A 27448-nucleotide genomic window follows, 5' to 3' on the forward strand; every position below is an offset into this window, starting at 1 on the left:
GCAGTTCAGGCAATCCGTCATTTGCGCTTGGCAATGCCAGTGACGCAAGTCAGTTCTTGGAATGCAGTAAGGGACAATGGTACTGAATGGGTAGCCATGGGTTGGCAGCAACCTATAGAGGTTTGAGGGGTACTTTGGCTATGGTTACTGTTCCTCTCAGATAACTCTTAGCAGCACATGGCAGGGGAAAAATGGGACTGCCATTCCCCTAGTCTGTCTAGATTTTGCTACTTTTTTTTTGGCTTATTGTTCCTACACCTATATTCAGATTTTCTTTTTATAAGAAAATTTCACATGATATTACTAATCTTATATAAGTGAGAAATAGTATTTTTAGAGTATGTAAATATATGGGTAAGATAGATCATCTTTCAAATGTTGGAGAATCATCTGTATTTCTTTTTCTATGAGTATGTTTGTTCCATTAAGCAAAGATCCACAAACTTATGCAGGGAGCTATGAAATGGGTGCCCACTTATGATGATTGTGGAATTACAAATGCATATAGTGATTTGCCAATATCTAGTAAAAATTAAGTATTCTTGACAATTCCATTCTTATGTATTTATCTTACAGACAAACTCACATATGTACAACATAAGACCTTCATTGAAACATAGGTAAAATTAAGGTAGGAAACTATACACACACACACACACACACACACACACACACACACACATAGCTCCTGGTTAAATGAACTATGGGAGGAACATCTACCTCCAGCCATGATGGAGTAACTTGTATGAGCTAACTCTCTAAACATAAACACTAAAAGGATATACAAAACACATGAGGCAATATTTTTGAGCACTAGATAATGGACCATATAAGTTTGGGATTCCGGAGCCAAGGGAAACTAAAAAGGTGAAGGGCAAATTGTCCAACCATCTACCTGAGGATAATTTCCTGACAAGGTACAGAGGGTTGGAGTCAAAGCAGGCTGTCACAGTCCTTTTGAATTGCAAAGGCAGAGATAAGAATTGGGGGGAGATGAGAAGGCTTATTTAACTTACATGCAGAGTACATCATGAGAAATGCTGGGCTGGAAGAAGCACAAGCTGGAATCAAGATTGCCGGGAGAAATATCAATAACCTCAGATATGCAGACAACACCACTCTTATGGCAGAAATGAAGAGGAACTAAAAAGTCTCTTGATGAAAGTGAAAGAGGAGAGTGAAAAAGTTTGCTTAAAGCTCAACATTCAGAAAACTAAGATCATGGCATCTGGTCCCATCACTTCATGGGAAATAGATGGGGAAACAATGGAAACAGTGTCACACTTTATTTTTTTGGGCTCCAAAATCACTGCAGATGGTGACTGCAGCCATGAGATTAAAAGATGCTTACTCCTTGGAAGGAAAGTTATGACCAAGCTAGATACCATATTAAAAAGCAGAGACATTACTTTGCCAACAAAGGTCTGTCTAGTCAAGGCTATGATTTTTCCAGCAGTCATGTATGGATGTGAGAGTTGGACTGTGAAGAAAGCTGAGTGTAGAAGAATTGATGCTTTTGAACTGGGAAGACTCTTGAGAGTCCCTTGGACTGCAAGAAGATCCAACCAGTCCACCCTAAAGGAGATCAGTCCTGGGTGTTCATTGGAAGGACTGATGTTGAAGCTGAAACTCCAATACTTTGGCCACCTCATGCGAAGAGCTGACTCATTGGAAAAGACCCTAATGCTGGGAAGGACTGGGGGCAGGAGGAGAAGGGGACGACAGAGGATGAGATGGTTGGATGGCATCACCAACTCGATGGACATGAGTTTGGGTAAACTCCGGGAGTTGGTGATGGACACGGAGGCCTGGCGTGCTGCAATTCATGGGGTCGCAGAGTCAGACGTGACTGAGCAACTAAACTGAACTGAACTGAGAAGGCTGAAATATACAGTGTGAGCCATCAGAAAGGAAGAGGGAGCTATGCTCAGATAGCTACAAAGAATCTACACAAAAGCTTCATATACATTTATACTGGCAAACATCAGGGAATTATAGTGAAAACGAGTAATATTGACAAAAACATAAAACGTACGAGACATAAGAGATGCAGGTTTCATCCCTGGGTCAGAAAGATCTCCTGGAGGAGGGGACCAACTCCAGTATTCTTGCCTGAAGAATCTCATGGACAGAGGAGACTGCCAGGCTACAATCCATAGAGTCTCAAAGAGTCAGACATGACTGAATTGACTTACACACACACTTAGGTGTTAATATGCCAAATACATACAATGTTTTTACTCTAAAAATTATAAAACATTATTAAGACAAATCAAAGAATACTTAAACAGAGATATATGCCACAATAATGGATTGGAAGGTTAATTTTGTTAAGATGTCAATTCTTCCATAACTGATTAATAGATTCAAAGCAATTGCAATCGCCTAGAAGTGAATGTGCTAAAATCTATATGGGATAGCAAAGGAACTAAAATAGGCCAAACAATTTCCAAAAAGAAGGACAAAGTTGGACACTATCCAGTTTCAAGATTATTACAAAGCTACAGTAATCAAGACATAGATTAAATGAACACACAAGAGTCCAGCAATACACCCATACATGTATGCTCAATTGATTTTTGACAAAGGAGTTAAGAAAATTCAACTTAGAAATTATATGGAACAACTTGAAGTCCATATTAAAATAAATGAGAAAGAAAATAAACTGAGTCCACAGCTCACACTAACACACAAATTAACCCAAAGTGAAATATAGTCTTAAATATAAAACTTTTCCTAATAACAGGGAGGACAATCTTTGTTACCTTGTATTAGATCAAGATTTCTTAGATAAGACACAAAGAGCATAAACCATAAGAGGAAAAAAACAGATATATTACACATCATAAAATTAAAATTAAAGCTCTTTGAAAGTTACTATGAAGAAAATTAGAAGGTAAGCCACAGACTGGCATAAAAATATTTGAAAAAACTCATCTATTCCAAGTACATATAAAGAACTATCACCATTCAAGCAAACAAACAATCCAATTCAATTCAAGTGGGAAAGGGGAGTATTTTCAACAAATAGCGCCAAAACAACCACATATCTATATGGGGGAGGGGAGGAAATTGACTGCCATATTATACCACATGCAAAAATTAACTTGAAGTGAGTCATTCAGTTCAGTTCAGTCGCTCAGTCGTGTCTGACTCTTCGCGACCCCATGAATTGCAGCACGCCAGGCCTCCCTGTCCATCACCAACTCCCGGAGTTTACCCAAACCCATGTCCATCGAGTCGGTGATGCCATCCAATCATCTCATCCTCTGTCATCCCCTTCTCGTCCTGCCCCCAATCCTACCCAGCATTAGGGTGTTTTCCAATGAGTCAACTCTTCGCATAAGGTGGCCAAAGTGAGTCATAGACCTACCTAAATGCAAAACCTAAATCTATAAAAAACTTCTATAAGGAAACATAAGGAAAAATCTTTGCAACCTAGAAGTAGGCAAGGATTTCATAGCACACAAAAGAACAAACAAAATAATTTTGGTAGACTGAACTTCATCATAATGCCAGACAGAATTATGCCCCAATCCCCAACAAAAAATCCCATATCTAAATCCCCAGAATGATTGTGAATATTCTACCTTATATGACAAAGGGAACTTTGCAGTTTCTAAATTGGGTTAACAATCAACATACCTTAAAATAGGCAGACTATCCTGAATTTCTGCATAGACAAAGTGTAGTCACATGAACCCTCAAAAGCTGAAGAGAAAACCCGAGGGAAAAATCAGAGAAATTTGAAGCGCAAGAATGATTTAATGTTGCTGGTCAGAAGATATGGATAGGACCATGTGTTAAGGAAATAGGGACCTCAGTCCTACAACCACAAGGAACTGAATTTTAATAACCTTGGTGAACTTGGAAACAGATTCTTCCCCAGGGCTTCTGGAAAGCTACACAGCCTTGCCAACACTTTGGTCTTGTAAGACCCTTAGCAGAGAATCCAACCACACAGTGCCAAACTTATAACCTACAGATCTGAGAGTTAATAAATGGGTGATGTTTAAGGCCACACTGTTTATGGCTATTTGCTACACAGCAATAGAAAACTAACACAGACACCATTAAGAAAGTGAAAAGACAAGCCACAGAGAGGAAGAAAATATTAGCAAGACATAAATTGAATAAAGGACCTGTATCAAGAATACATACAGAACTCCTGCAATTACTTAATAAGAAAACAAACAACACAATTTAAAATTTGAACTGGGCTTCCCTGTTGACTCAGTGGTAAAGAATTTGCCTGTCAATGCAGGAGACATGGGTTTGATACCTGGTCCGAGAAGATCTCACATGCTGCAGAACAACTAAGCCTGTGTGCCACAACTATTGAGCCTGTGCTCTAGAGGCTGAACTACAACTACTGAAGCCCATGTGCTCTAGAGCTCACACTCTGCAACAAGAGAAGCAACCATAGGGAGAAATCTGTGCACCACAACTAGAGAGTATCCCTTGATCACTGCAACTAGAGAAAACCCCATGCAGCAATGAAGACCCAGCATAGTCAAAAATAAAATAAATAAACATTTTTAAAAAGTAACTTAAACAGAATATTTTATAGAGTTCATGAAAGACAATATGTAAATGAACAACAAAACCATGAAAACATGTTGAACCTCATGAATCATTAAGATTCATATCAAACACATGCTGAGATATTGCTGAATATGCATTAAAATGGCTACAGTTTAAAAGACTAGCCATACCATGGATTGGAGATCATGATATAAGTGGAATAGGTATACATTACTAGTAGAAAAGAAAAAAGCACACTTTGGAAAGTGGCTTGCCATTTTCTTAAAAAGGTAAACAGAGAACTACCATCCTGCTATTTCATTCTCAGATACTTGCCAAAGACGATTGAAAACATACAAATGTTCATACAAAAACTTGTTTGCAAACATACATGGAAGATTTGTTGGTGATAGTCAAAACTAGGGGAAAAATCCAAATGCCCATTGACAGGTGAATGGATTTTAATTTTGAAATTATGGTATATCTATACAATGGAGTACTACTCAGGAATTAAAAGATAATGGACTATTGATATACACAACAAAATGGATTAATCTCAAAAGGGTGATGTTAAGTAAAGGAAGCCAGACCTTCCCAAAAAGTACATCATATCAGATTGTATTTACATGAAATTCTATGATATGCAAACAGATCTGTAGTGACAGAAGCAGGTCAGTGCTTGCCTGAGCATGGGGATGGAGAAAGAGAAGGATGATAAAGCAGCATGAGGAATGTTAGGGTGATGGAAATATTTATTACCTTTGTGATGATGGTTTAAAAAGTATGTACATATGTCAAACTTTATCAAACTGTACACTTTAAACATTTGGAATTATTGTACTTCAATTATGTCTCCATAAAGCAGTTTAAACAATTATATGGCCCACAAAACACATCTTCCAGACAGAGAGGCCTGGCTGTGGTCCAGTAGTTTAAATTCTCAGAACATGATAAAAGTCAGAAGGACACTGAGGTAATTAGGATTTTGTCACAGAGTGATCCAAGTTGGGATACCTCTGAGAAGCAGGTGGGAAAAGAGGGATCTCCTCTTCCCCATCTCTATAGGTAACAAGAAAAATTAGCCTCTTAAAAAACTATTTGCTATGGCTGATTCCCTTGACCCACTTTGTCCTGAGCCACTGAACTTTAATCAGCACCAGGTGCTGTGAAGTCAGGAGGATTTCTCAAGTACAGGACTTAGTCCTTAGGATTCTAGAGGACTGTATCTGGGACCCTGCTGTTATTAAGCATTGCCTTTGAGTTTGTTAGTGGTGGCTGACAGAATTAGCTAGAGCCACATTTCAGGGACTCCCTTGGTTTAAAAGATAAAGGAAATTCCCTGAGGAATTTTCTAGCCAGCCCCAGAGTAACAAGAGGACTTTATCACATCTGGGAAAGAAAGAAAATTGCTCTAATCACATCTGAATTTTTTATGCCAGAGCCTACTTAGAGGCCTTTGTATCTGCCGTTTCTGCCTGGCAGGGCTAGTTTCTCAGCTCAGGGGTCCAATGAAGGCATAGCTGATTGCTGAACAGAAACCAAGGAACTGTCAGTGCCAGGGAGAATCTGCCTCCCCCTGATAGAAGCATCGCAGCAGAGCAAGGCAGACCTGTCTCCACCCTTCCTGCAATGTGCTTCATCCCTGGCGCAGAGAACAGCCAGATGCAGAGATGTTGATCCTTCCTCCACTAACAGAAGCAGTACCAGCTGGGAAAACAAGAGGACTTAATCTCTTCTCTGTCCTTGGCAGCCAGATCAGCAGGTACCTCAGATAAGGGTCCTCATGTGACATCATTCCTGTTTGCCTCAAGAAATCCTTAGTCTCCAGAAAAAGCAACTCATTGCCTCTGAAGTAGGATAAGGCATTATCCTCTCACTTGGTCATTTTTCCCATCATTTTCACATTCATTTATTCAATAAATGGTTAATGGATACCTACTTTGTATAGGTCCTTCAGGAATGATTGGTAGGGAACAAAATTAAAATCTAGATCTGCTAGAAATTAGAACAATGATTTCTTTACATCATTAAGATTATAACCTGCCATCTTTGAAACACTTTCATGTACCAGCTATGTTCCAGACACGATTCGCTCCCTCATAACGCAAGATAGGTATTATAATAAGCATTTTACAGTTGGCAAAACAAAGGTTAAGGAATTCATCCAAACTCTCAGTTTAATAATTTGACACAAATTTAGAAATATCTCAAATCCATGCAGTTTCCACTCTATCAGGCACCTCCGTCAGTTACTCAGTCTCTTTCAAGTGATTTTTATATGATGATGCTTCCTGATTTATAGCACTTCTGTAAACAAGTTCATGTTATTTTCTCTAGGACATTTATTGGGGCACTAAAACAGTCAGGTGACATCTGGCTGCACAGGCCTTCAGGGAATTCCCATGGTCCATTTTTAGGTTCTCAGCCTTTAGGTTCAGAACTCAATTTTATCCTTCATCAGAAAATAATTTTCTAAGTGCACAGGAATCTGATGTATGAGTAAGCATTCTAATTCATTATTTAAATCGCTAAGTAGACACAAAAAAAACAGAGAGGAATGTTGGCTATACTGACTCATCCATTCCACAAACATTTATTGTGTCCTAGGTGCCAGAGTGGTTCTAGACAGTGAGGATAAAACTGAAAATATGAGCAGCAAAGGGACTGCTGTCATGGTGATTACAGTGTCAGTCCTGATGATTTGGGTTGCTACTTGGGAGGAAAACAGTCACACAGGCCACAGGACATTTAGCTTTGACTAGGTAGAGTTTGAGGTGTCTAACAATTGAGAGCCAATTGTTTAATTTTCAGTCATTTTGTGAGCTGGTTGATGTCAGTTGGTAGCTAAAAATCAACCATGATCAGTATATTTGTGTCATGGAAATTGGCAGACTTCACACTGGAGCACATCTTTCCTCTCCCCATGAGAGCTGGTTGGTCAAGATTTACTGGTGCATCACTGAGTAGAGGAGCAGAGGATGGATACACAGACCAGAGAGAGGCTGTGACTTCCTAGCATTCTAGAGCCTGTAGTGAAGTTTCCAGGTTAATAGAATACAGATGGTAATAAAAGTCTTGGGGTAAATACACTAGCCCAGGGCAGAGTGATGAAAGCAGAAGATTGAGAAAAGAGGTTAAAACACACACACACACAAAACAACAGGCAGTGGTTAGGGAAGCAGAACACACACACACACACACACACAAAACAACAGGCGGTGGTTAGGGAAGGAGAAAGGGAGAAACAAGGGCAAGGCAAAGAGATTTGAACACATTGGTTTGAAGTATCAGGAAGGAGTTTTACAAAGGAAAGTGTAATAAGGCATTTCCAGAAGGAAGAGTTTCAGTTTGCTCTGTTAATCTTTTAAAATTATTGTTTAGTTTAGAAAGTGTCCCGGAATTTTGGTGCCTGGGATGAGGTGAATCACTGATACACTTGGACTAAGCACTTTCAAAGAGTAATGGGGAACAAAGCTAGATGCATAAAAGTCAAAAGTTGATGGGGGTGGAAGCACAAATAGCAAGTGTAACGAACCAGAGAGTTCAAGTCTGATGAGAAGCCCTTCCCTTCCAGAAAGGGGAGAGCTGGATAGTCTTCTTCCAAGACACTGCTTGGACCCTCATTCCCTTGTCTTCATGCAGAAACTACCCTCTGTTAGCACATTCCATCTTTACATGGAGGATGCAGAAAGCAGCAACTTTAGCTCTGCTAAGCAATCGTACTCTCCTAAGATGGATGAGGCCCAAATCATTGAACCTGGAAGTTCAATTGCTTATCATTTAGGGTAGGTTTTTCTACAGATGGCTAATTTCATTTCCTGCATGTTGAATTTTTCCTAACTCTTGGCTTGGAAGGGAATCTAAATTTCATGCTTAGGGAGTACCTCGCCCTTACCCATGAACATATGCTCCAAGAGAGAATATTTTCTCTGCTCATTTTTAACTCATAAAAGATGCAGCAGGCTTGGGGCAGGAAGGAAGAAGAGAATGAAACTTACATGGTCTGTCTAGCAGTAGCCATCCCACCACCTTCTCAGAGGAACTGCCTCATCTCCATGTACACCAGGAGGAATGGTCATCTCTACACCACAATACTCCACTAGCCAGGTCTCAGCTGATGAGGCTAGAGTTGGACAATCGCTCAAAATCTGCACAAAGACAGTACCTGGCTGGTTCAAAAAAAACAAACTACAATAGCAAGATTCCCTCTATCTAAAACTTCCTTCTAGGACTCTTAGCTTGCAGGAGCTAGAAATTTTCTTCTAGGACCCTTACAGTTGGAGGAGCATGCACTGGAAAAGCAAGTGAAAATACAGAGGGCTAAGAGCAGGCAGAGGAAATCAGAGATGCAAGATGATAGAGATTAAGACCCTATTTTAACTGTCCCCAGATAATTCTCAGAGTGGGAAAAATAAAAGAAAAATCTGTGTTAAGGGTTCACTGCAAATGGGAGAAAAGGAGAATTAAAAACAGCAGCGAAAGTCACAGTTTGGGGGTAGAGCATTTCTGCAATAATCAAAGGGCAGCCTGGTTTTCTGTCAGCAAATGAAGGGCAGCTTGGACTCTCATAGATGACCACAGGGTGCTTGCAGCTTACCTGTGTTTCTAATCATTGGTTCATCACTATAGGTAGTGTACATATTTTAGCCCACTTGAAAGGCTGGTTTCTCTCTGCTACAGGGCCATAGTTTGTCTACTACCTCTGGGTTGTAACTAGAGGGATATATTGATTTGGTCTGGATAATTCTTATAAAATATATTTTTCTTCATTGAGAGCCCCAAACCAAGTCACAAGAATAATGTACAGACCAGAGGCACTCAGATTAGCATTTGATAAATGGGAGCTAAGTGGGGTGCAAGAATTCTCTCATATAATCCTCAAATAGCACCATGGAACACCTACTATTATTGTTATTTACACTTTGAGATGAAAAGAAAGTAAGGCTTAGTGATGTGAATTCACTTGCCAAAGTCACCAGGCAAAGGTGAGAGATTTCTGTGGTCTTCATCATTACATCAAGAAGAGGCATAATATAGAAGACCCCCCTCCAACCCAAACTGATCCAGACTGCTAGCAAGAGCAAGGCAATCAATAGCTAAAGTTACACATTCACCAGTCACACTCTTAGTAGTTATAGGCTTTGGGAAGAACAGTTGCAAAGAAAAACCTAGAAAAGCCTTGATTTAATTAAGTAAAAGATAATGTATGAGTAGATAATTTCTTTATAATATAAAGGTTCCAGGTAATATCGTCCATGTATATACATAAAAACATGACTCTGGGTGTGTATGTATGTGTGAATATATATTCAGACCTATTGATGCAAAAACATAGAAATTCATAGGACTTATAACAATTATTGTCAGGAACAATGAGCTGATCCTACTTAATTAGTAGTAATTGAATAAGGTAAGATGGTAGTGTTTTCTTTGGCAAACAGAGATGTTGGAAACCTAATTAGCAAGAAAATCTCTCAAGTTGTGGGTCATACCTCCTCTCTCCAGACAAGGGCTCCACAAAAACAGTTTGTGCAGTGATGAAAATCTGGACTTAAATCATGAAGCAGGTCTCCAGTCCTTGGGAGAGAAGCAGGGCAGCCTTTGAAAGTATCACTTAGTGTTGACTGGAGGGAGGGAAGAGAAAAAATATAAGCGCTCCATTCACACACCAGATGTTCCCAGTAAACAATCACTTTCAAGAAAGCTCAGCTTGTGTGGTCGGTAATCATTCTTGAGATCGAGGGCTTAGAAGCCACAGAAGAAAACTCCTAGTAGAGGCAGGGCTGTTGCTGTGACAGCCATTACACTACAGATGTGCCCCATCCAAGAGGAGGGTGGGGTGTTACTGAGAGACGGTGACCCTTCTGGGGCAGGAGCAATGGTGCGGCATTAGCAGCCAGCACTCACAGAGGCTGGTGTTGGGTGCACTGCTGTAGTCAAAGAGGTGCAAACAGACACAGGGAAAAGCCAGGAAATTGCTTTCATACTCAGCCTACTGCTATAGTAGCTCTGAGCTAGTATATTAAATGCATTACAGGATGGGGCATCTCATTTGATACAAACAATGGCCTGATAAGACACAAAGGGCAGACATCATTTCTCTTCAAAAATTGAATCCTATTTTATAGAAAAGGAAATATGCCCAGATAGATGGAATAACTAGCCAAAGACAACTGAAGAGTTTGAGAAGACTTGGAACTAGAATCTAGGACATCTGACCTCAGTTCTTTGTCCATTTCTGCTACATCTCTCTGTCTCTTGCCCCTCTCATGGTGAAAGGGGAGAAAAAAGTGGCGATAGTACAGTTCCAGGTTGTAGAGCAAACACATGGGAAATGAGGAAAATTGAGCTGGACTTGCTAGGAAGGTTTGCTGAAGGAGTCACAACTGGGCTGGATTTAGATGGATGGAGAGAATCTGAGAGCTTCTCAGACTCAGGTAGTCCAGAGACTAGAACAACCCTGGGTACATCTGGGGTATGGCATGTGGATCATTCTGGTAAAGCGCTAGATTTTCAGAAGCTTCGTTCAGCTGTGCGTATGTGTTGGGAAGAGTGCTGTAGCTGGTCTGTCCTCTCACCTATCTAGGTACCCACAGCATGCCCTTTTCTAGCTTCTAAATTCAGCTGTAGTTTCTGGTTGCATTAACTCCTGAATAATTGGTCCTACATGGTGGAGAGTTGCATGAAATTGCTTCCCTCCACCAGATAAGAGGAATAAAGCTCTTTCAACTCAAGATGCAGATGCTATGGAGCACTGGTAGGATTTTATAGAAATAAGATGGTGTAGAATAGGACAGTGTATCAAAAATGCCCCACTCTTGTCTCAAACACTCCTACCTGAGAGGTTCCCAAGAGTCTTATGGGAAAAGACAAAGGGAAACCAATTACTACTTTCTTGTTCCTAAGACCTGGGCCACAAACTCTAAATGCAGCGTGTTTTAAGAAACCTGAGTGATACCTGTGACTTAGCCTAGATATTTATGAAGCCTATCAACCTTTCCTGTAAGCACCAGTGAAATCACAGGATATAATGGCTCAATCTATTTTATGAAAATATAGAAAACTACAAGAATGAATACAAAAGAAAACTTTGCTGAGGGCCAGCCACCTCATAGCAGCACAATGACCCCAATAACTAACCAAGGAAGTTCAACCAACTTGTGTTCTAGAATCTGAGCAATCAGACCACTTTCTCTCCTTCTTTGAAGAGAAATAGGGACAGGGGTATCGAGAAATAGGGACAGGGGTATCGATGGGAAGTTTCTGTCAATGTGAAACCACTAGGCTAAGCTAAGACACCAGGTAATTACAATAGTTCACAACATGCAGATCAGAAAAACAAACCCAAGTGGACAACCTGGATTCATGTTAGAAAGCCAAAGGGACCCTGGCATGGTAAGTTTTGATGGGGAAGGAAGCGTTAGGGGAAAGAAGTGGATCACGGGGCCTGGTATTGGGTGCTGGGAGTTTCTATACAGATATTCTGCTTATCCCAACTTTCATTCTTCTACCTATACCTTTGTTCATCTTTACTTTTAGGGATGGGTCTTGTAGTGAGTTGAAATGGTGACCCTCCAAAAGACATAACCATTCGGGACCTGTGAATGTGACAGGTTTCTTAGCTGGAAAAGAGATCTTTGAAGATATAATTAAGGATCTTTGGATGAGATTAATCACCCTAGATTAATCAGACGGACCCTAACTCCAATGACAAATGTCCTTATGAGACAGAAGGGAGAACACACAAATGAGCCATGCAAAGATGGAGGAAGAGGCTGGAGAGATACAGGTACAAGCCAAAGAATGCCAAGAATTGCCAGCAGGCAGCAGAATCCAGGAGAGAGACAGGAGATGAAGTTCTCTTCAGGGTTTCCAGAAACAGCCCAAACTTTGCCACACTCTGATTTTGGACTTCTGGCCCTAGAACTGACAGGGAATCCATTTCCATTGTCCTTGGTCACCTGGTGTATGATAACCTGTTAGAGCAGCCCTAAGGAAAGGAATACAGCCTGTTGGGTGATGTTCTGTGGGAATACCTTAGTAACAATGGTGTGGGTAGATGGATGAACCACCAGGATGCTACTTGCCCAGGCACCCCAGCCATCGGATTACCAATCAGCACTGTAACCTACACCAAAATGTGGGGGCTTCCATAGTCCCTCTGGGGCCAGCCACCCCACACACAAGCTTCTGCTTTGGCCCCCAGGCAGCACTGGGGCTCCAAAATATCCCATTAAACCCAGCTCAAGCACATCTCAGGGCCCCTGGGAAATATACTCAAATGACAGAGACATTCTCCTTTTTGTCAAAGGTCTTTCATCAAGCAATGCTGAGTGTATTTTCCATCATCCTCATATCACAATGAAGAGACAAACCCTGTTAATGTGTGTTCGCTGAGCAAGGAAAAAAAAAAGGCAGACGTAAAATGCAGCAGCTTGGTACACCCAGGGACTAGCTGGGGCTTGGAGCGTCCATGAATCTTAGCAGGAGCCAGCGAAGTGTAATTCAATCTTTTTAACTTCATGATATATATTCATGTCAGTGGCTTTAAGATAAGGAAAAGACTTTAGTGAAAAATGAAACTTCTGATGAATAACTTGGAGGACGTTGAATAATATACAAATATTTCTTTCTCCACAGTCAGAGAGATGCCAAATCCTGCTGAATTTCCAGCCCTGTCACTGCCATTCTTTTCTAAGGAGAACAATTCGGGAGGAGGAAAGAAAAGAAACCTTGGCATTTGCGGAAGAGGGAGGGAGGGAGGGGGAGGGGAGAGGCCAGGAGAAAGAAGGGGAGGGAAAACAACTCAGCATGCCATAATTGAAAGATCCTAAAAGATGCAGGAAAATTGGCACATTGTTGATAATAACCATAATAACAAAGTTAATGATAGGCTCCTGCAAGGCCCTTGCTTGGTCTCAGATTTTTTATAAAGAGAAGGAACTGTTCAGCTGGCAGGCGGGGCTGTGTTTAGAAATGCAGCATTCATCCTCCAACAGCCTACCAGCCTCCTCACTGGCAGGGCCGCTTGTCTCCTTCACTGTCCCAGCCCTCGGTCTGCCTCTACAAAATTATTGCTATCTTGGCTCTTTTCTGAGATTGGACAAAAGAACAGGTGGGGTGTTGGGTTAGTGGCTGTCTTTTCTAATTGTTTTCCATTGCTTCCTACACTAGGGAGGAGAGGCAGGCTGGGTTGATGAATAGGCTGCAGCAGGGACCCGATGGCTGAGGGGACAGAGGAACAATTCTTGGGGGTCTGAGCCTCCCTGTACTGCCTCTGCCTTAGCAAGGAGCCCCTTGGGCCCTGACATGCAGGTGTCCTCAATTCAGTCACTCAGTCATGTCCAACTCTCTGTGACCCCATGGACTGCAGCATGCCAGGCCTCTCTGTCCATCGCCAACTTCGGAAGTTTACTCAAACTCAAGTCCATTGAGTCGGTGATGCCATCCAACCATCTCATCCTCTGTCATCCCCTTCTCCTTCTGCCTTCAATCTTTCCCAGGGTCAGGGTCTTTTCAAATGAGTCAGTTCTTTGCATCAGTGGCCAAAGTATTGGAGTTTCAGCTTCAGCATCAGTCCTTCCAATGAATATTCAGGACTGATTTCCTTTAGGATGGACTGGTTGGATTTCCTTGCAGTTCAAGGGACCCTCAAGAGTCTTTTCCAACACCACAGCTCAAAAGCATCAGTTCTTCGGTGCTCAGCTTTCTTTGTAGTCCAACTCTCACATCCATACATGACTATTGGAAAAACCATAGCTTTGACTAGACGGACCTTTATTGGCAAAGTAATGTCTCTGCTTTTTAATATGCTTTTTAGGTTGGTCATAGCTTTTCTTCCAAGGAGCAAGCGTCTTTTAATTTTATGGCTGCAGTCACCATCTGCAGTGATTTTGGAGCCCAAGAAAATAAAGTCTGTCACTGTTTCCACGGTTTCCCCATCTATTTGCCATGAAGTGATGGGACCAGATGCCATGTGTCCTAGGAAAGCACAGAAGGGTGAGGCAGAGGGTATGTTCATTTAGGCCCAAACTGTCATACTCTAGATGTTTCCTATTACATTTTCTTCCTAAGACAAAGGAGAAAATTGAGGCTTGGGAAGATGAGCATTTCACCCAAGACCACACAGGGAAGAAAGGCAGAAGCTGGAATTGAACCAACATATAAGCCCTTCAAAGGCTAAATCCTTCTTTCAGTATCATGAATCTGCCCCTAAATGTGGAGGCAATGCCCTAGCCGTGTCTGCGGTGGGACACGATCTCTGAATTCTGAGAGCTCAGAATTCAGAAATCCACTCGATTTGGAAAACCATTATAAACATTTGATGTGACTTTCACTTCATTTTAACAAAGAGAAGTTATGTGATACACTGATAAGTGCTCATAAAAAACATATACTATAAATGAAAAATTGTTCAAAGAGCAGTCTATCTTCCAAAGCTGTTGGGGCTAGTTTGATCGTGCTTACCTTCCATTTGATGTCTCCATGGGTGACTGCATCCAGGTCCATGGCTTCTATAGCTTCAATTCTGAACCTCTAGCCGTCACCCTTGTATCAGATGGTCAGGTGGGTGCTAAATCTCAAGGAAGAAATTTGCTCCAAGTTTCCCTTCTTTTCAACATGTCTTCTAGCACTAGGCAATGCCTCCCTCAAGCTGAGTTCTTCACCTCACAGTTCACACAGAATCTCTCACCATGTTTGATAGCCACTTAAAACCTTAATTGGTGTTGTTTGGTTCCAACATTTGTTAACAATGGCAAATTACTTACAGATGGGATGGTGCCAGCAAAATTGCTCAACAAAAAAGTTTTTTTACTTTTGTGAAAGGAATAAGACAAAAGAATAGCACAGAGCAACATAAGAGCCCATTTCTTTTGCCAAGAATCTTGAGTAATGATTTCCTGTATCTTTTTAATACTCATTGTGAAAGACCTAAGTAATTAGTTTCTTTTTCCATTTATAAAGACCAATAAACCATTCTCTAGTAGATATTAGGCTACCACAAGTCTCTTGAAATTATTGTGCATCTTTGACCTATAAACGTTCTTACTTTAACTATGCTTAATAGTCAGTATTGCAGAACAAGCTCTTACGATTGTTTTTAAAGTGTATTAAAAAGGACTCTAATGAAATACCTGGAAATCTACTAGATCTGGAAAACCACTATAAACATTTAATGTGATTTTCACTTTCTCCTTTGTTTTTTTAAGTTATGAAGTGAACATACGCTCATCAAAAATATTTGGAGTTCATATAGAAAACACAAACTATCCTATGCAAACAAGGTCAACATTTTTCTAAACTTGTGACTTTTTTGTTATTTCCTAGCTGTTTTTCTCGCCTATTTCCTACCACTCCCCCATCCCCATTCATCCTCCTGTTCTGTTACTTCCTCAACTTTTAGGGCTCTATCACTTTGCTAGAGAAAGAAAGGAAAGGAAAATGCTAGATAGAGAAAAATGTGAGCAAATGCCAACATATTGAATGCCTAGTGTAAATGTCATTTACTTCGCTAATTCTTTCTCAGTTTTTACCACCATCCTTCCTCTGGATGGAAGGATTACCTCTCTCCATCACTCTACCAACTCTCTCTAAATTATCAGAGCATTTTGTCCCATGAGAAAGTGCTATAGAAAATTGAATACTTACAATAATGTTAAGGAGACACACGTTTGGAGACCTGCCATATTCCTGTTAGCACCCATGGAAGTGGTGGCTGCCTCTTTCAAAGGGATGCATTTGAAGGGAAGGTATGAAGCCCACCCGTTGTTAAAAAGCCTACCAAGATCTGAGTTCCACTGGACTTGGAGCTTTTCCTCCCCCTACCTGCCCTCCCTATCACCTGAATGAGGCTCCAACTTGATCACTAGGCAACCAACATGCCACAAATTAGGAGGCATGAGGCGTAGCAGAGGATGATTAGCTCGTGATGAGCACTTGCTGCCTAGAGTTGTCTTGTTACCATTATAAATAGATTAGAAATATGGGGAGCATCTGTATTCTCCCCTCACAGAGAAGAATCTGAAATTGACAGGTTGAAATGAGAATGTGTCAAGGAGAGCTTTGTAATTGACAAAGATTAACTTTATTTCTCTCACCTCATCTCTCTCCTCCTCTTCTCTTGGCACCCCACCCTCAGAATATCCCAGCTGCCAATGGAAGAAGCCCAGCAATTCTCTAATTGAACCATAAGATTTTGGAAGGTCAGTGTAACAAAACCATTCTGGTGTTCCAAGGACCAGGTGTGTTGTTTATGGAGACAATTATGTGCTTCCCAGGTGATTCTACCTGGAAACCAAGAAAGACAGATTAGTGACAAGAAAAACAATTCTGTTCTATCTCTGTTGCTTCTGCATGGCCTCCTCTCTCTTCACACCCACCATGCTTGAACACAGTCTTAATGGCAGCCAGTCCTGGACCATGGGCAGCGACAACCCTGCAACTTAAAAAAAAAAAAAAAATTCACAACGTGGAAGTTGTAAGTTAAGTTTTATTTGGGGTGAAATGAGGATGTTAGCCTGGGAGACAGCATCTCAGATAGCTCTGAGAAACTTCTCCAAAGAGACAGGAGAAGGTTAGTATGTACCTGACTTTGGCAAAGGGGGAGGACATGCACTCAAGCACACATTTTTTTTTGCAGGGGTTTTCTGCTCATCACGAGGATCAGTCATCACCATGAAGGATTTTACTGCTTTTCTAGATATGAGGCAATATAAGAATTGGGCTCACAAAATCAGCTCCTGAAAACATCTAACTATCTGAAGACCTGTTCTGCCAGGTTTTCCCAGAGCACAGACAACATCATTTCTGCTCTCCATCCTGAACTCCTTTCAGGGGGTGTTGTCGGTCAGCAGCTGCAGCAGCACATGATTTAATCCTTGTAGAGGCAAATGGCAAGCAGCCAGGGCAAGTGCCAATTAATAGCTGACAACCCTTTGCAAAAGAGAATATGCAAGAAAAGACCCTTTTGTGTAAGAAGAGGCTTCTAGGAGAGGCTCCAGGAGGAGAAGCAGGGCTTTCTTGGTGCAGCGAAATCCCTGGAGTCCAGCAGCCTTCAGCACATGGGGCACTCTGCCACAGACATTTCAGCAGAAGTTTCTGTTCTTCACGGACTGGACCACATGCTTTCTCAGGAGCAAATCACTGGAGGCCCCACTTTCTCTAGCTCATTTCCAATGGCTGCAAACAGCGCCATTCCCCAGAGACTAAGCCATAATGACAGATGGCATGTGTGCCTGTCATGATCTATTTTCTTCCGTCTTTGCTGACATTTTGGGAAGAATCTGTGTCTTGTGCTCACTCTCTGAAAGAGTTCTTCTTAAGCCGTGACCAGAGTCAAAGGCAAGAAACCATTTCTTTGGTACCTCCATTTATATAAACGGTATGTTTTTTACAGATAATCGTTTTATCTGATTATTTTTCAATGCATGGAGATAAACTCAATCAGTGACCCTCAGAGAGGCTTCGAGGGACACCAGGACCTAGAAATGTAGATCAAAAAAGCTTTGTATGAGAAGAGAATGTAAATAAGAAGCAAGTTATGTTATAAAGGTTGGAATCAAAACCATAAACAAGCATGGCCAAACGGTTTATCTCCAGTAGAGTGGCTCTCTCCAGGGCATCAGTGCATTCTGCGAGTCTAAGTGTGGCTCAGGACCTGAGAGCCTCCAGTCTTCAATTTTATGAGGCATTTCTGGCAGCCCTGATTGGAAGTGTCCATTTCTTGTCCCCACCATTTAGTCCAAGTAAAATTAGATCAGTTATGTTAACAGCAATAACAAAAAGCAATAAAATAAGGAGTGACTTTAGGGATCAAGGTGTAAATAATGGATTTTAACCAAAAATCTCTTCCTTTCAGCTGGGGATGATGACATGTCAAGTAATTCTGAATTCTTTCTCTAGCATAATGGCTCTTGGCAAGAGACTGGTCATTAACTTTTATAACTTGAGGCCAGGAAGGACAGAGGAGAAGAATCTAGCACAATACAACTAGAGCTTCTCAGATTCAATTATTTTCTGCTAAGGTCCAGTTATTTCAGGTGGGTTTACTCCAATTATTGGTTCCCTGATGGCTCAGTGGTAAAGAATCCCCCTGTCAAACAGGAGATGTGGGTTTGATACCTGGGTCAGTAAGATCCCCTGGAGAAGGAAATGGTAAACCACTCCAGTTTTCTTGCTGGAGAATCCTATGGACAGAGGAGCCTGGAGAGCTACAGTTCATGGGGTTTGTAAAGAGTCAGACATGACTTAATGACTCTGCATGAGGACTCTAATTATTCTATTTGATCACTGTTCCAGCACTTCGAGGTAGACCTCATTATTGCCAATTTATAGATAGGGAAACCAGACTCCAATGATGTCATTTTACCCCTCCAGGTCTGAGATAATTTAAAAGCAGTGCTGTCAAGTATTTTTGAGATTTTGAGTCTCTGAATAAATTGAACACTGGCAGAGACTCTCCTGTTTTGTATACAATGTCCCATTGGTTTCTCTTTGAATGAACTGATATCTCATAATGATAATGTGGTCTGAAAACACAGAGGCAAAGAGCAATTTAACTCTGCTACTGTAAAGTTAATGGTAAAGAAGCTAAGCTTAAAGACCTGGGAATGCAGTAGTCCTTTGGGAGGTAAGTGTTGGGCCACATCTGGTCCCCTTTGGCTGTAACATTGGACCAGACAAGAGAATTTGGCAGGATCTGGTATGTGTGTCAGGATGAGGTATTCTCATTGCTTATGTTTGCTCTCTGGCCATCTGAACAAAGCCAAATGCTTTGAAAGGCAAGCAGCAGGGTGTGTGAAGCTGGAGCCTGGTAGCTGTCTGTTGAGCAGCTTATTTCAGTCCAGCGGGGGAAGCAAGGACATCAGGCCATAGGCTGCTAAACAGGTGGGTCAGCAGGGAAATGGCAAGTGGAGATGAGCCATTGAGTGATGAGCCCACCTGGGAAGTCAGATTCTAAAGCATTCTGTACATTATGAATATGGGGGCCATACTGCATACCCAGTCAGACTCTGCTGACTCTTGACAAGGGCAGTTGGGTCAGTTCTGCATTTGCTGAGGAGGTATGTGATAGAAATAATACTGCCCTACAATAAGGAGGATATGGATTCTATCTTCAGCTCTGCACTAATCTGTAGTGTAGCCTTAGAGAAGTCACTTTCCTCTCTGAGTCTCAGTTTATCCCTCTACAGAAGAAGAGAGTTCACCTAAGCACTCCTAAGTACCAGTCTCTTGATAATTGTGGAATTGGCAGTGTGTTTTTCACATCTGTGGAAACCAAAACTAGCCAGCGAGGCAGACCATAAGGTGTTTTCCTTTTACAAATGTAGAAATTGTGGTCTAGAATGACTTGCTGACAGTCAGTGCTCTTCTAATTCCTGGCTTACTATTTGTTGCAGGGCACAATCCATCACCACCCTGACTCAATCAGTTAACTCAATCAGGGAACTTGCCCAGAGTTGCAGCTGTTGCCCAGGAGAAAATGAGCAAATTTGGAAACTGTTCTCACTTCTATAGGTTAAGATGCCTTGTATCATGGTAACAGGGGCTAGGGGAGGTGACTCTTACTCTTGCTAAGCTATTTTAGTGGCAGACAGAGCAGTGATTCTCAAACTTCAGTGCACATGAGGATCCTCAGAGAATCTGCTTATGGTGCTGATTCTGGGGCTCTGGCTCCAGAAGACTTCTGCAGGCTTACTTCTCTAGAACTGCCTTAGAGAAGACAATTCCCACGCACAGAGAACCCTCACCACCAATGAGAGGTCCTGCATAGAACTCGCTACAAAGCCAATCATACTCTCTGCCGTCTGCCTTTCCCTGTCTACCACCGAGCAATCTGACAGGCCCATGCTGGTGGTGGGTATGGAGACTATATTATTAGCATGACTTTGCTCAAATGAACCAATTGACTCATTCCGTTTTACCACTGTATTTCATCTTCATCCTCTTTAATCTGGTGAGACAATTTCATCAACCAGGACATAAAATTAACATGGGAAGAACTCAGATCTCATGGAAAGCAAAAGCCAATTCATTTAGGAAATTCTCCTTTGACTTAGGATAGGACTATTAGACACCTCACATTATTGGAGAAGTTCAAAACCATTAAAAATCCCTTAAAGATGGGGGCCACTTTATGTTATGAACCACTGAAGTTAGACCCCAAAACTCACCACTTCTTTAGAGGTACCATAAATGACATTCTCAATATTTGTAATTTTTTAAAGGTGTGTATAACTCAAGAAAAGTTATACCAAGAATAATACATAATTTTAAAATGCATTCACAGAGCAAAAGAAAACCATCTTTGTTTTATCCTACATCTTCAAGTGAGTTCAGAAAATACAAATTCCAGGATAGTCACTTATATCCAAAATATGGGATACTATTGACCAAAACTTCTGGTTTCTTGGGTTTCTGGGATCCATGGAAATTTATCACATATTTTGATTACTAAAACATTAAAACATCTAACTATAGCCCTTATTCTAGGTTTTGGTTCACTCCTTACTACCTAATGTGCAGAAGAGCCATTCATTCCGCCTTCCAAATTCCTCACTCAGTGTGGGAAAGAGATTTGTTGCTAGTTTGATGCATCAATCAGAATAAAAAAGGTTTTAATAAGGGATATATGACTTACTTCATTCTGTATAACAGACTCTAGATCCATCCACATATCTACAAATGACCCAATTTATGGCAGAGTAATATTCCATTGTATATATGTACCACATCTTCTTTATCCACTCATCTGCTGATGGATATTTAGGTTGCTTCCATGTCCTGGCTGTTATAAATACTGCTGTAGTGAACACGGATGCCTATGTTCTGTGGTGACCTAGATGGGTGGGCAGGAGGGCCAAGAGGGAGGGGATAGATATAGATATAGACGTACATAGCTAATTTATTCTGTTGTACAACATTGTAAAACAACTATACGCCAATTTTTTTAAAATTAAAAAATGAAAAGGATATGTATCTTGTTGGTTTCCTCTCTTTTCATTTCTCTTGCTGAAATCTTTCAGACCTGAGGTGGAGTCCCACCTCTACCACTTACTGGGAGCTTGTGTCAGACTCAAAGGCCTTGGCCACAAATATTTGGGATGGGAAACTTGGATCCTGATTCAAATGGGCCATCTAATGAAAGCTCCCCATGAGGTCACAGAAAATGAATAGGTAGACTAAATTGAACTATTGTTCTCAATTATTCTTACCCTCCCTAGATTGGAACTATATAGCCACACCTTTTGCCATGTAATTCAGTAATGCCTTGCACCAGTGTCTATTTCCCTTGCCCCTTAATACTGAACATGGCCATATGGTTTTCTTCAATTAATGGAAGATCAGTGACAGTAATAGAGGGGCCATTTTGAGCCAAGGCCTTAGAGGATAGAGTATGCTGCTGGTCTCACTTGAATTCTGTAAGCTACCATGAAAATAACATACCCCAGGGGGCTGCTGGTCTCAGAATGATAAGCAGACTTGAACCAACTGAAGGATGCATTCAGGAAAGCCTGGTCAACCCCAAGTGAGCTCAGCCAAATCACAGCCAACCTGAAGACTCACAAGCAAAACATCAATATCTGCTCTTATATACTTGTCAGATTCTTTTACCCATGGAGAATTATTGTAGCAATAGTTGAATGATACAAAAAGTCAAGACAATTGCCCAAAGAGAACTCTCAGCCAGGTATATAGCTTTGATGTACAAAAATACATTTATTTTCAACAATTTCAAAACCACTGTCTTTTTTTACAGTAGAAATATTCAAATGGAACAATAAAACCAAGAACAGTATATGTACATATACTGTATATATAGATATGACTCATGCATTTGTATTCCAGTGTTTAGTACAAGTATTGCAATTGTCTGCCCCATTTAACCCTTGAAATGAAAAAGCGGGATCTTTAGAAATAGTCCTAGTTCTATGCTGTAGCCAGTCCAATTTCTCGAGGTCACATTCTCTCAGTGTCTCACAGAGAAGGATGTGAACAATATCCCACAAAAATGGACAGGTACAAAATTTAGCCTCTCCTTCCATAGATATATACATATCTTTTCTTTAAAACAAGTGTGCTCAGGCTGAGTCCAAAATAAAACAATGCTACAGCATGGCTTCAAGCAACCCTCCTAAAAAGAACTGACATGTGAAATGTGTGAAGGGGCTTGGGGTGCGGGAGAAGAGAACACCGGCTTTGAAAGTTACTCGCCCCAGATGCAAGAACTGTCTTAAGAGAACTGAAGGCAGACATTTGACTTTAAGGAAGTTGTGTACATCTGACAAGCAAGTAGCACAGCTTTGCTAAAATCAACTTGGACTAAGATCATTAAAGGCTAGACCCCTATTTGGCCTGCAGGGTTTGCGTGGTCACATGATTCCACTAGAGCTGGCTCCCTTCCCACCTCTAACTTCTCCCAGGCCGAGGCACTCACTGGACTTAACCTAGAGCCCAAGGGACCTTTCTGAGTTACGAATAGCTAGAGAATCCCCTGCAAGCATTATACAATTCCATGGAATCCAACCAGAAAACAGAATGCCATTTCTTTTAGATCCATTGCCTGGCTTCTTTAGAGAAAACCTCAGACGGATAACTATCCTCAACCTCATTCTTCTGGAGGGGGAAGCCTTGTTTGCCCATCTGGGTTTCAGTTTGAAGTCTCCAGTGGACTTCATCTTGCAACTTCTTCCACATCACAGATGGGACCCAAAACCCACGTGTTCTATGATGTCACTCTTGTCCTCCCTTTACCAGTTGTTTGTTTCAAAGAAGTACTCCCCCTCCCCACTTTATATACAGAAATAGAAACCAGTGATGGCAGGGACACAGAGATGCAAGAGTTAAGTGCGACAGACAACTGGGGAGCATCCAGAACCCAACACATCAAGCAGGCCTGGGGGTGGGTCAGCTCCGAAGGTGAGTGCATAAGCCAACAGATGCATCTTTCTTTTTTCAGTTTTCTTTTTTACTAAACATTAAATTATTTCTTAGGAAATAAAAAGCTATTTACATCGTAATTATATACAATAAGCCATCTGCAGCCTCGCAATGGACATGCATGAGGCAGGGTCTCTTCTGACAGGTGTGCACTTTCTGCAGCCACGCTCACTCCCCACCAACCTACCTCCTGCAGATCTAACTGGGAAATGGTTTATGTTTTAGGTGGGTGTGCTGGGAGGGAGAAGGTGGGTACTGGTGGTTTGGTGTTGTAGGGGGCAGGGGGAAGATGGGAAGTTAGTGGAAAACCAACCCAACTTAAAGAATAAAAAGACAGACCACAGGGGAAACAAGATTTCTTGCACTATAAATGGCAGAATGAAGTAAGAAAGCCATAGGAAGACGCATCCTTTGCCCTTAGCACAAAAACAGCCATTTATTCTCTGTGGCTCATAATCAGCTAAGTATGCTTTGCCTCCCAAAGCTAAGCATCTGCCTGCTATTCATGGGGCCCTTGGTAAACAATAGGTAAAAAAGACACTTTCATTTTTCCATAATAAGAGTAATAGGAATCATCAAAAATAAAAAGTCAGAAAGATGGTTGACCACGCGGCTTGTTGGTATTAAACACTAGTGCAGTTGGGGATCTCCTTTGTGCTTTCACTGTTTGCAATGGTGGCAATGCCTCCTGCAGGGGAGAGAAGACAAAGGAAGGTAAGGATGTGCATGTCACAGGAGGATGGATCTTTGCTTTATTTATTGCTGAATACCAAGCCACCTTGATGTGTGTTTATCAAACAGGGCAGTCTATCCTATCAGTTCACTGCCTTAGCTAATCTATGTTTAACGTTTGCCCTCTCCCACACCAGCACACAAGGTAGCATCAATATCTTGCCATCTTATACTCTTCTGATCGCAATAGTACTAGCCAATAGGAATTGAACACTTATTATGTGGCAGGCACTGCGCTAATGACATATGCCACTTTATAATCACAACAATCTTACAAGGCAGGTAATGTTATTCCCATTTCACAGATGAGGAATATGAGGCACAGAGAGATCACAGAGCTAGCAGACTGACAGAGCAAGAAAATGAATCCAGGGCTGTCTGATGGCAGAGTCCCTATTTGTGTGATTATTAGGGTGCATAATGTTTTTGCCTTAAAGGAAAAAATAAAAAGTCCAATAGTAATGGATAGTTGGCCTCAGCCCTCTCCCACTCAGACTCCAGCACTCTGGATCTTGATCGACTTTCAAGAGAAAAAGTTCTGCCAATTTCATGTGGTCAGAGGAGGCAGACACTTTAAAATCTGATTATGTCAGGTTTTATGTCATGAGGCAATTGTTTGTTTTCCCCACCCTCCAGACTAGTTCTACCTGAAGGAAAGACCACATGGGCTGGCTGACTCAGTGTCTGGAGGACAGAGGAATCAGGAGCTTGGGGATTCCAGCACACATACCTATGACCCGGGTGTCCAGCTCTTTGTCCAGCAGTTCCTCGGGCTCAGCGAAGTCACTGAGTGTGATTTTGGGAGCGTTTTCACTTTGGCTCACTGACCCGATCATCTCCTGCTCCTTGTCGTGCTGGACTTGAGCATAGATGTTAATCCAGGGTATTTTCCTACATGGGGCAGGAGCAAAATCAGATTATAATCACAGGGCTTGCCACACTGAGGCAATTGGAAATCCTGGGTGATAACTGGGAGGAGGAAGCTACAGGATCAAAGTCAGGGAAAGGGGCCACCCAGATACTGGCCACCCAGATACTGTCCTCATGAGGTCAAAGAACCCAAGGAGGGAACCAGATGCCCAGGGGAGTTGTAAACCACAGAACTCCCCAAGGAATTCACCTTTTTCTGGGGCAAAACCAGCAAGTGTAAAGAGAAGGGCAATACTATTGACCAGCTGTGCACTAAAACCCTTAAAATATTTACCAGTTATTACATTTATAAAGGAGCTGAACCTTGAGACTATGAGGTGGCATCATAGTGAAAAGACAGCTTTTTCTAAGTTTACATCAGTTTAATTAACTCACATTGGTTTCCTTTATAAAAAGGAGAGGAGATAAAAGACTTATAACCACTGCTACCATTTTCAGAACACCATCCCTGGACGAAGTATCTTAAATACTTCCATAGTCAGTTTCCTCATCTGTTCAACAGGAATAACAATAGCTTTCTCTTAGGATTGTGGAGAGGATTAAGACAAGGATTGCTGTTCTCTGTTCAGTCACTAAGTCGTGTCCAACTCGTTGCAACCCTATGGACTGCAGCACGCCAGGGTTCCCTATCCTTCACTATCTCCCAGAGTTTGCTCAAACGCATGTCCATTGAGGCAGTGATGCTATCTAAGGCAAGGATTAAGAGAAGTAACTTCCTTCAAAGACACCAAAGTAGTAGGTTTGGAAACAAGGCAGACAGACTCAAGGTTGAAGAAGCAGGCAGGTTAAGACTTCTAATCTTATAGGAGTACTCATCTCCTGACTCATCTCTGTTATTTCCTGACCCACTGCGCACCAGCTTCTGTAGCCTCCTTTGATTTCTTCTAATCCCACACTCCTTAAACTTCAGTGTGCTTATGCCTCACCATGTTCCTATTAAAATGCATTTGTTGCTCTAGAGGTCTGAACAGGATGGGTTGAAATTCTACATTTCTGCCTAGTTCCCAGCTGATGCTGATGCCACTAGTCTGAAACCCAATCTTTGAGTTTCAACATTCTAATACATCAGGCTCGTCCCCATCTTGGGGACCTTGAATAAACTGTTGCCTCTGTAACACATCTTCTACTCTTTTTGTGATAGAGTCTTTCTTTCCCTTCAGAATTTGGCTTATAGGCCACTCTCAGAGGCCGCTCCTGGCCACCCAAACTCTCCCACCATAAATGTGTAATAGCAGGATGGTGTCTATGAAAGAAATGAATAGGGTGTTGGTTTAGGGTGATGGAAAAGGCCATGTGTGTGGACTTGTTTTCTGTCTTTCTCTCCCACCAAAGACCCATGTCTGCAAGGTCAACATTTTCCATTTTCAATGCTATACACTTAACATAGTGCTTCAGTTTAGTTCAGTCACTCAGTTGTGTCCAACTCTTTGCGACCCCATGAATCACAGCTCACGAGGCCTCCCTGTCCATCACTAACTCCTGGAGTCTACCCAAACCCATGTCCATCGAGTTGGTGATGCCATCTAGCCATCTCATCTTCTGTCATCCCCTTCTCCTCCTGCCCTCAATCCTTCCCAGCATCAGGGTCTTTTCCAATGAGTCAACTCTTCGCATGAGGTGGCCAAAGTACTGGAGTTTCAGCTTCAACAACAGACCTTACAATGAACACCCAGGACTGATCTCCTTTAGGATGGACTGGTTGGATCTTCTTGCAGTCCAAGGGACTCTCAAGAGTCTTCTCCAACACCACACTTCAAAAGCATCAATTCTTCGGCGCTCAGCTTTCTTCACCATCCAACTATCACATCCGTACATAACTGCTGGAAAAACCATAGCCTTGACTAGACGGACCTTTGTTGGCAGAGTAATGTCTCTGCTTTTTAATATGCTATCTAGGTTGGTCATAATCTTCCTTCCAAGGAGTAAGTGTCTTTTAATTTCATGGCTGCAATCACCATCAGCAGTGATTTTGGAGCCCAAAAAAATAAAGTCTGACACTGTTTCCACTGTTTCCCCATCTATTTCCCATGAAGTGATGGGACCAGATGCCATGATCTTAGTTTTCTAAACGTTGAGCTTTAAGCCAACTTTTTCACTCTCCTCTTTCACTTTCATCAAGAGGCTCTTTAGTTCTTCTTTGCTTTCTGTCATAAGGGTGGTGTCATCTGCATATCTGAGGTTATTGATATTTCTCCCGGCAATCTTGATTCCAGCTTGTGTTTCCAGCCCAGCGTTTCTCATGATGTACGCTGCATATAAGTTAAATAAGCAGGGTGACAATATACAGCCTTGATGTACTCCTTTTCCTATTTGGAACCAGTCT

The 27448-nt window shown here is 41.6% G+C and overlaps 1 protein-coding gene and 1 long non-coding RNA gene across 6 annotated transcripts in view; both read right to left on the reverse strand.

Annotated features, from left to right (window-relative positions):
• LOC145526766 (uncharacterized) overlaps nucleotides 1-17380 on the reverse strand; it is a 33990-nt gene extending 16610 nt beyond the window's left edge. Inside the window, exons 1-3 of the long non-coding RNA XR_014069160.1 lie at nucleotides 16905-17380; nucleotides 16623-16812; nucleotides 10017-10148 (exon numbers count right to left, since the gene is read on the reverse strand). This is a non-coding gene — a long non-coding RNA (uncharacterized LOC145526766). The remainder of the gene's footprint in view (nucleotides 1-10016; nucleotides 10149-16622; nucleotides 16813-16904) is intronic.
• A 4840-nt stretch (nucleotides 17381-22220) lies between these two features.
• The window catches only part of SORCS3 (sortilin related VPS10 domain containing receptor 3), a 626056-nt gene continuing 620828 nt past the window's right edge, over nucleotides 22221-27448 (reverse strand). For all 5 annotated transcript variants that reach the window (XM_081543145.1, XM_081543168.1, XM_081543160.1 and 2 more), the window contains 2 exons: nucleotides 24926-25086; nucleotides 22221-24151 (listed from right to left, as the gene is read on the reverse strand). In XM_081543145.1, coding sequence (XP_081399271.1) covers nucleotides 24087-24151; nucleotides 24926-25086 — 226 coding nt within the window. In that variant the 3' untranslated portion in view covers nucleotides 22221-24086. The remainder of the gene's footprint in view (nucleotides 24152-24925; nucleotides 25087-27448) is intronic.

The sequence above is a fragment of the Giraffa tippelskirchi genome, chromosome 2 (assembly GCF_054371585.1).
Source record: "Giraffa tippelskirchi isolate mGirTip1 chromosome 2, T2T-mGirTip1v1.2.pri, whole genome shotgun sequence".
Classification (NCBI taxonomy): Eukaryota; Metazoa; Chordata; class Mammalia; order Artiodactyla; family Giraffidae; genus Giraffa; species Giraffa tippelskirchi.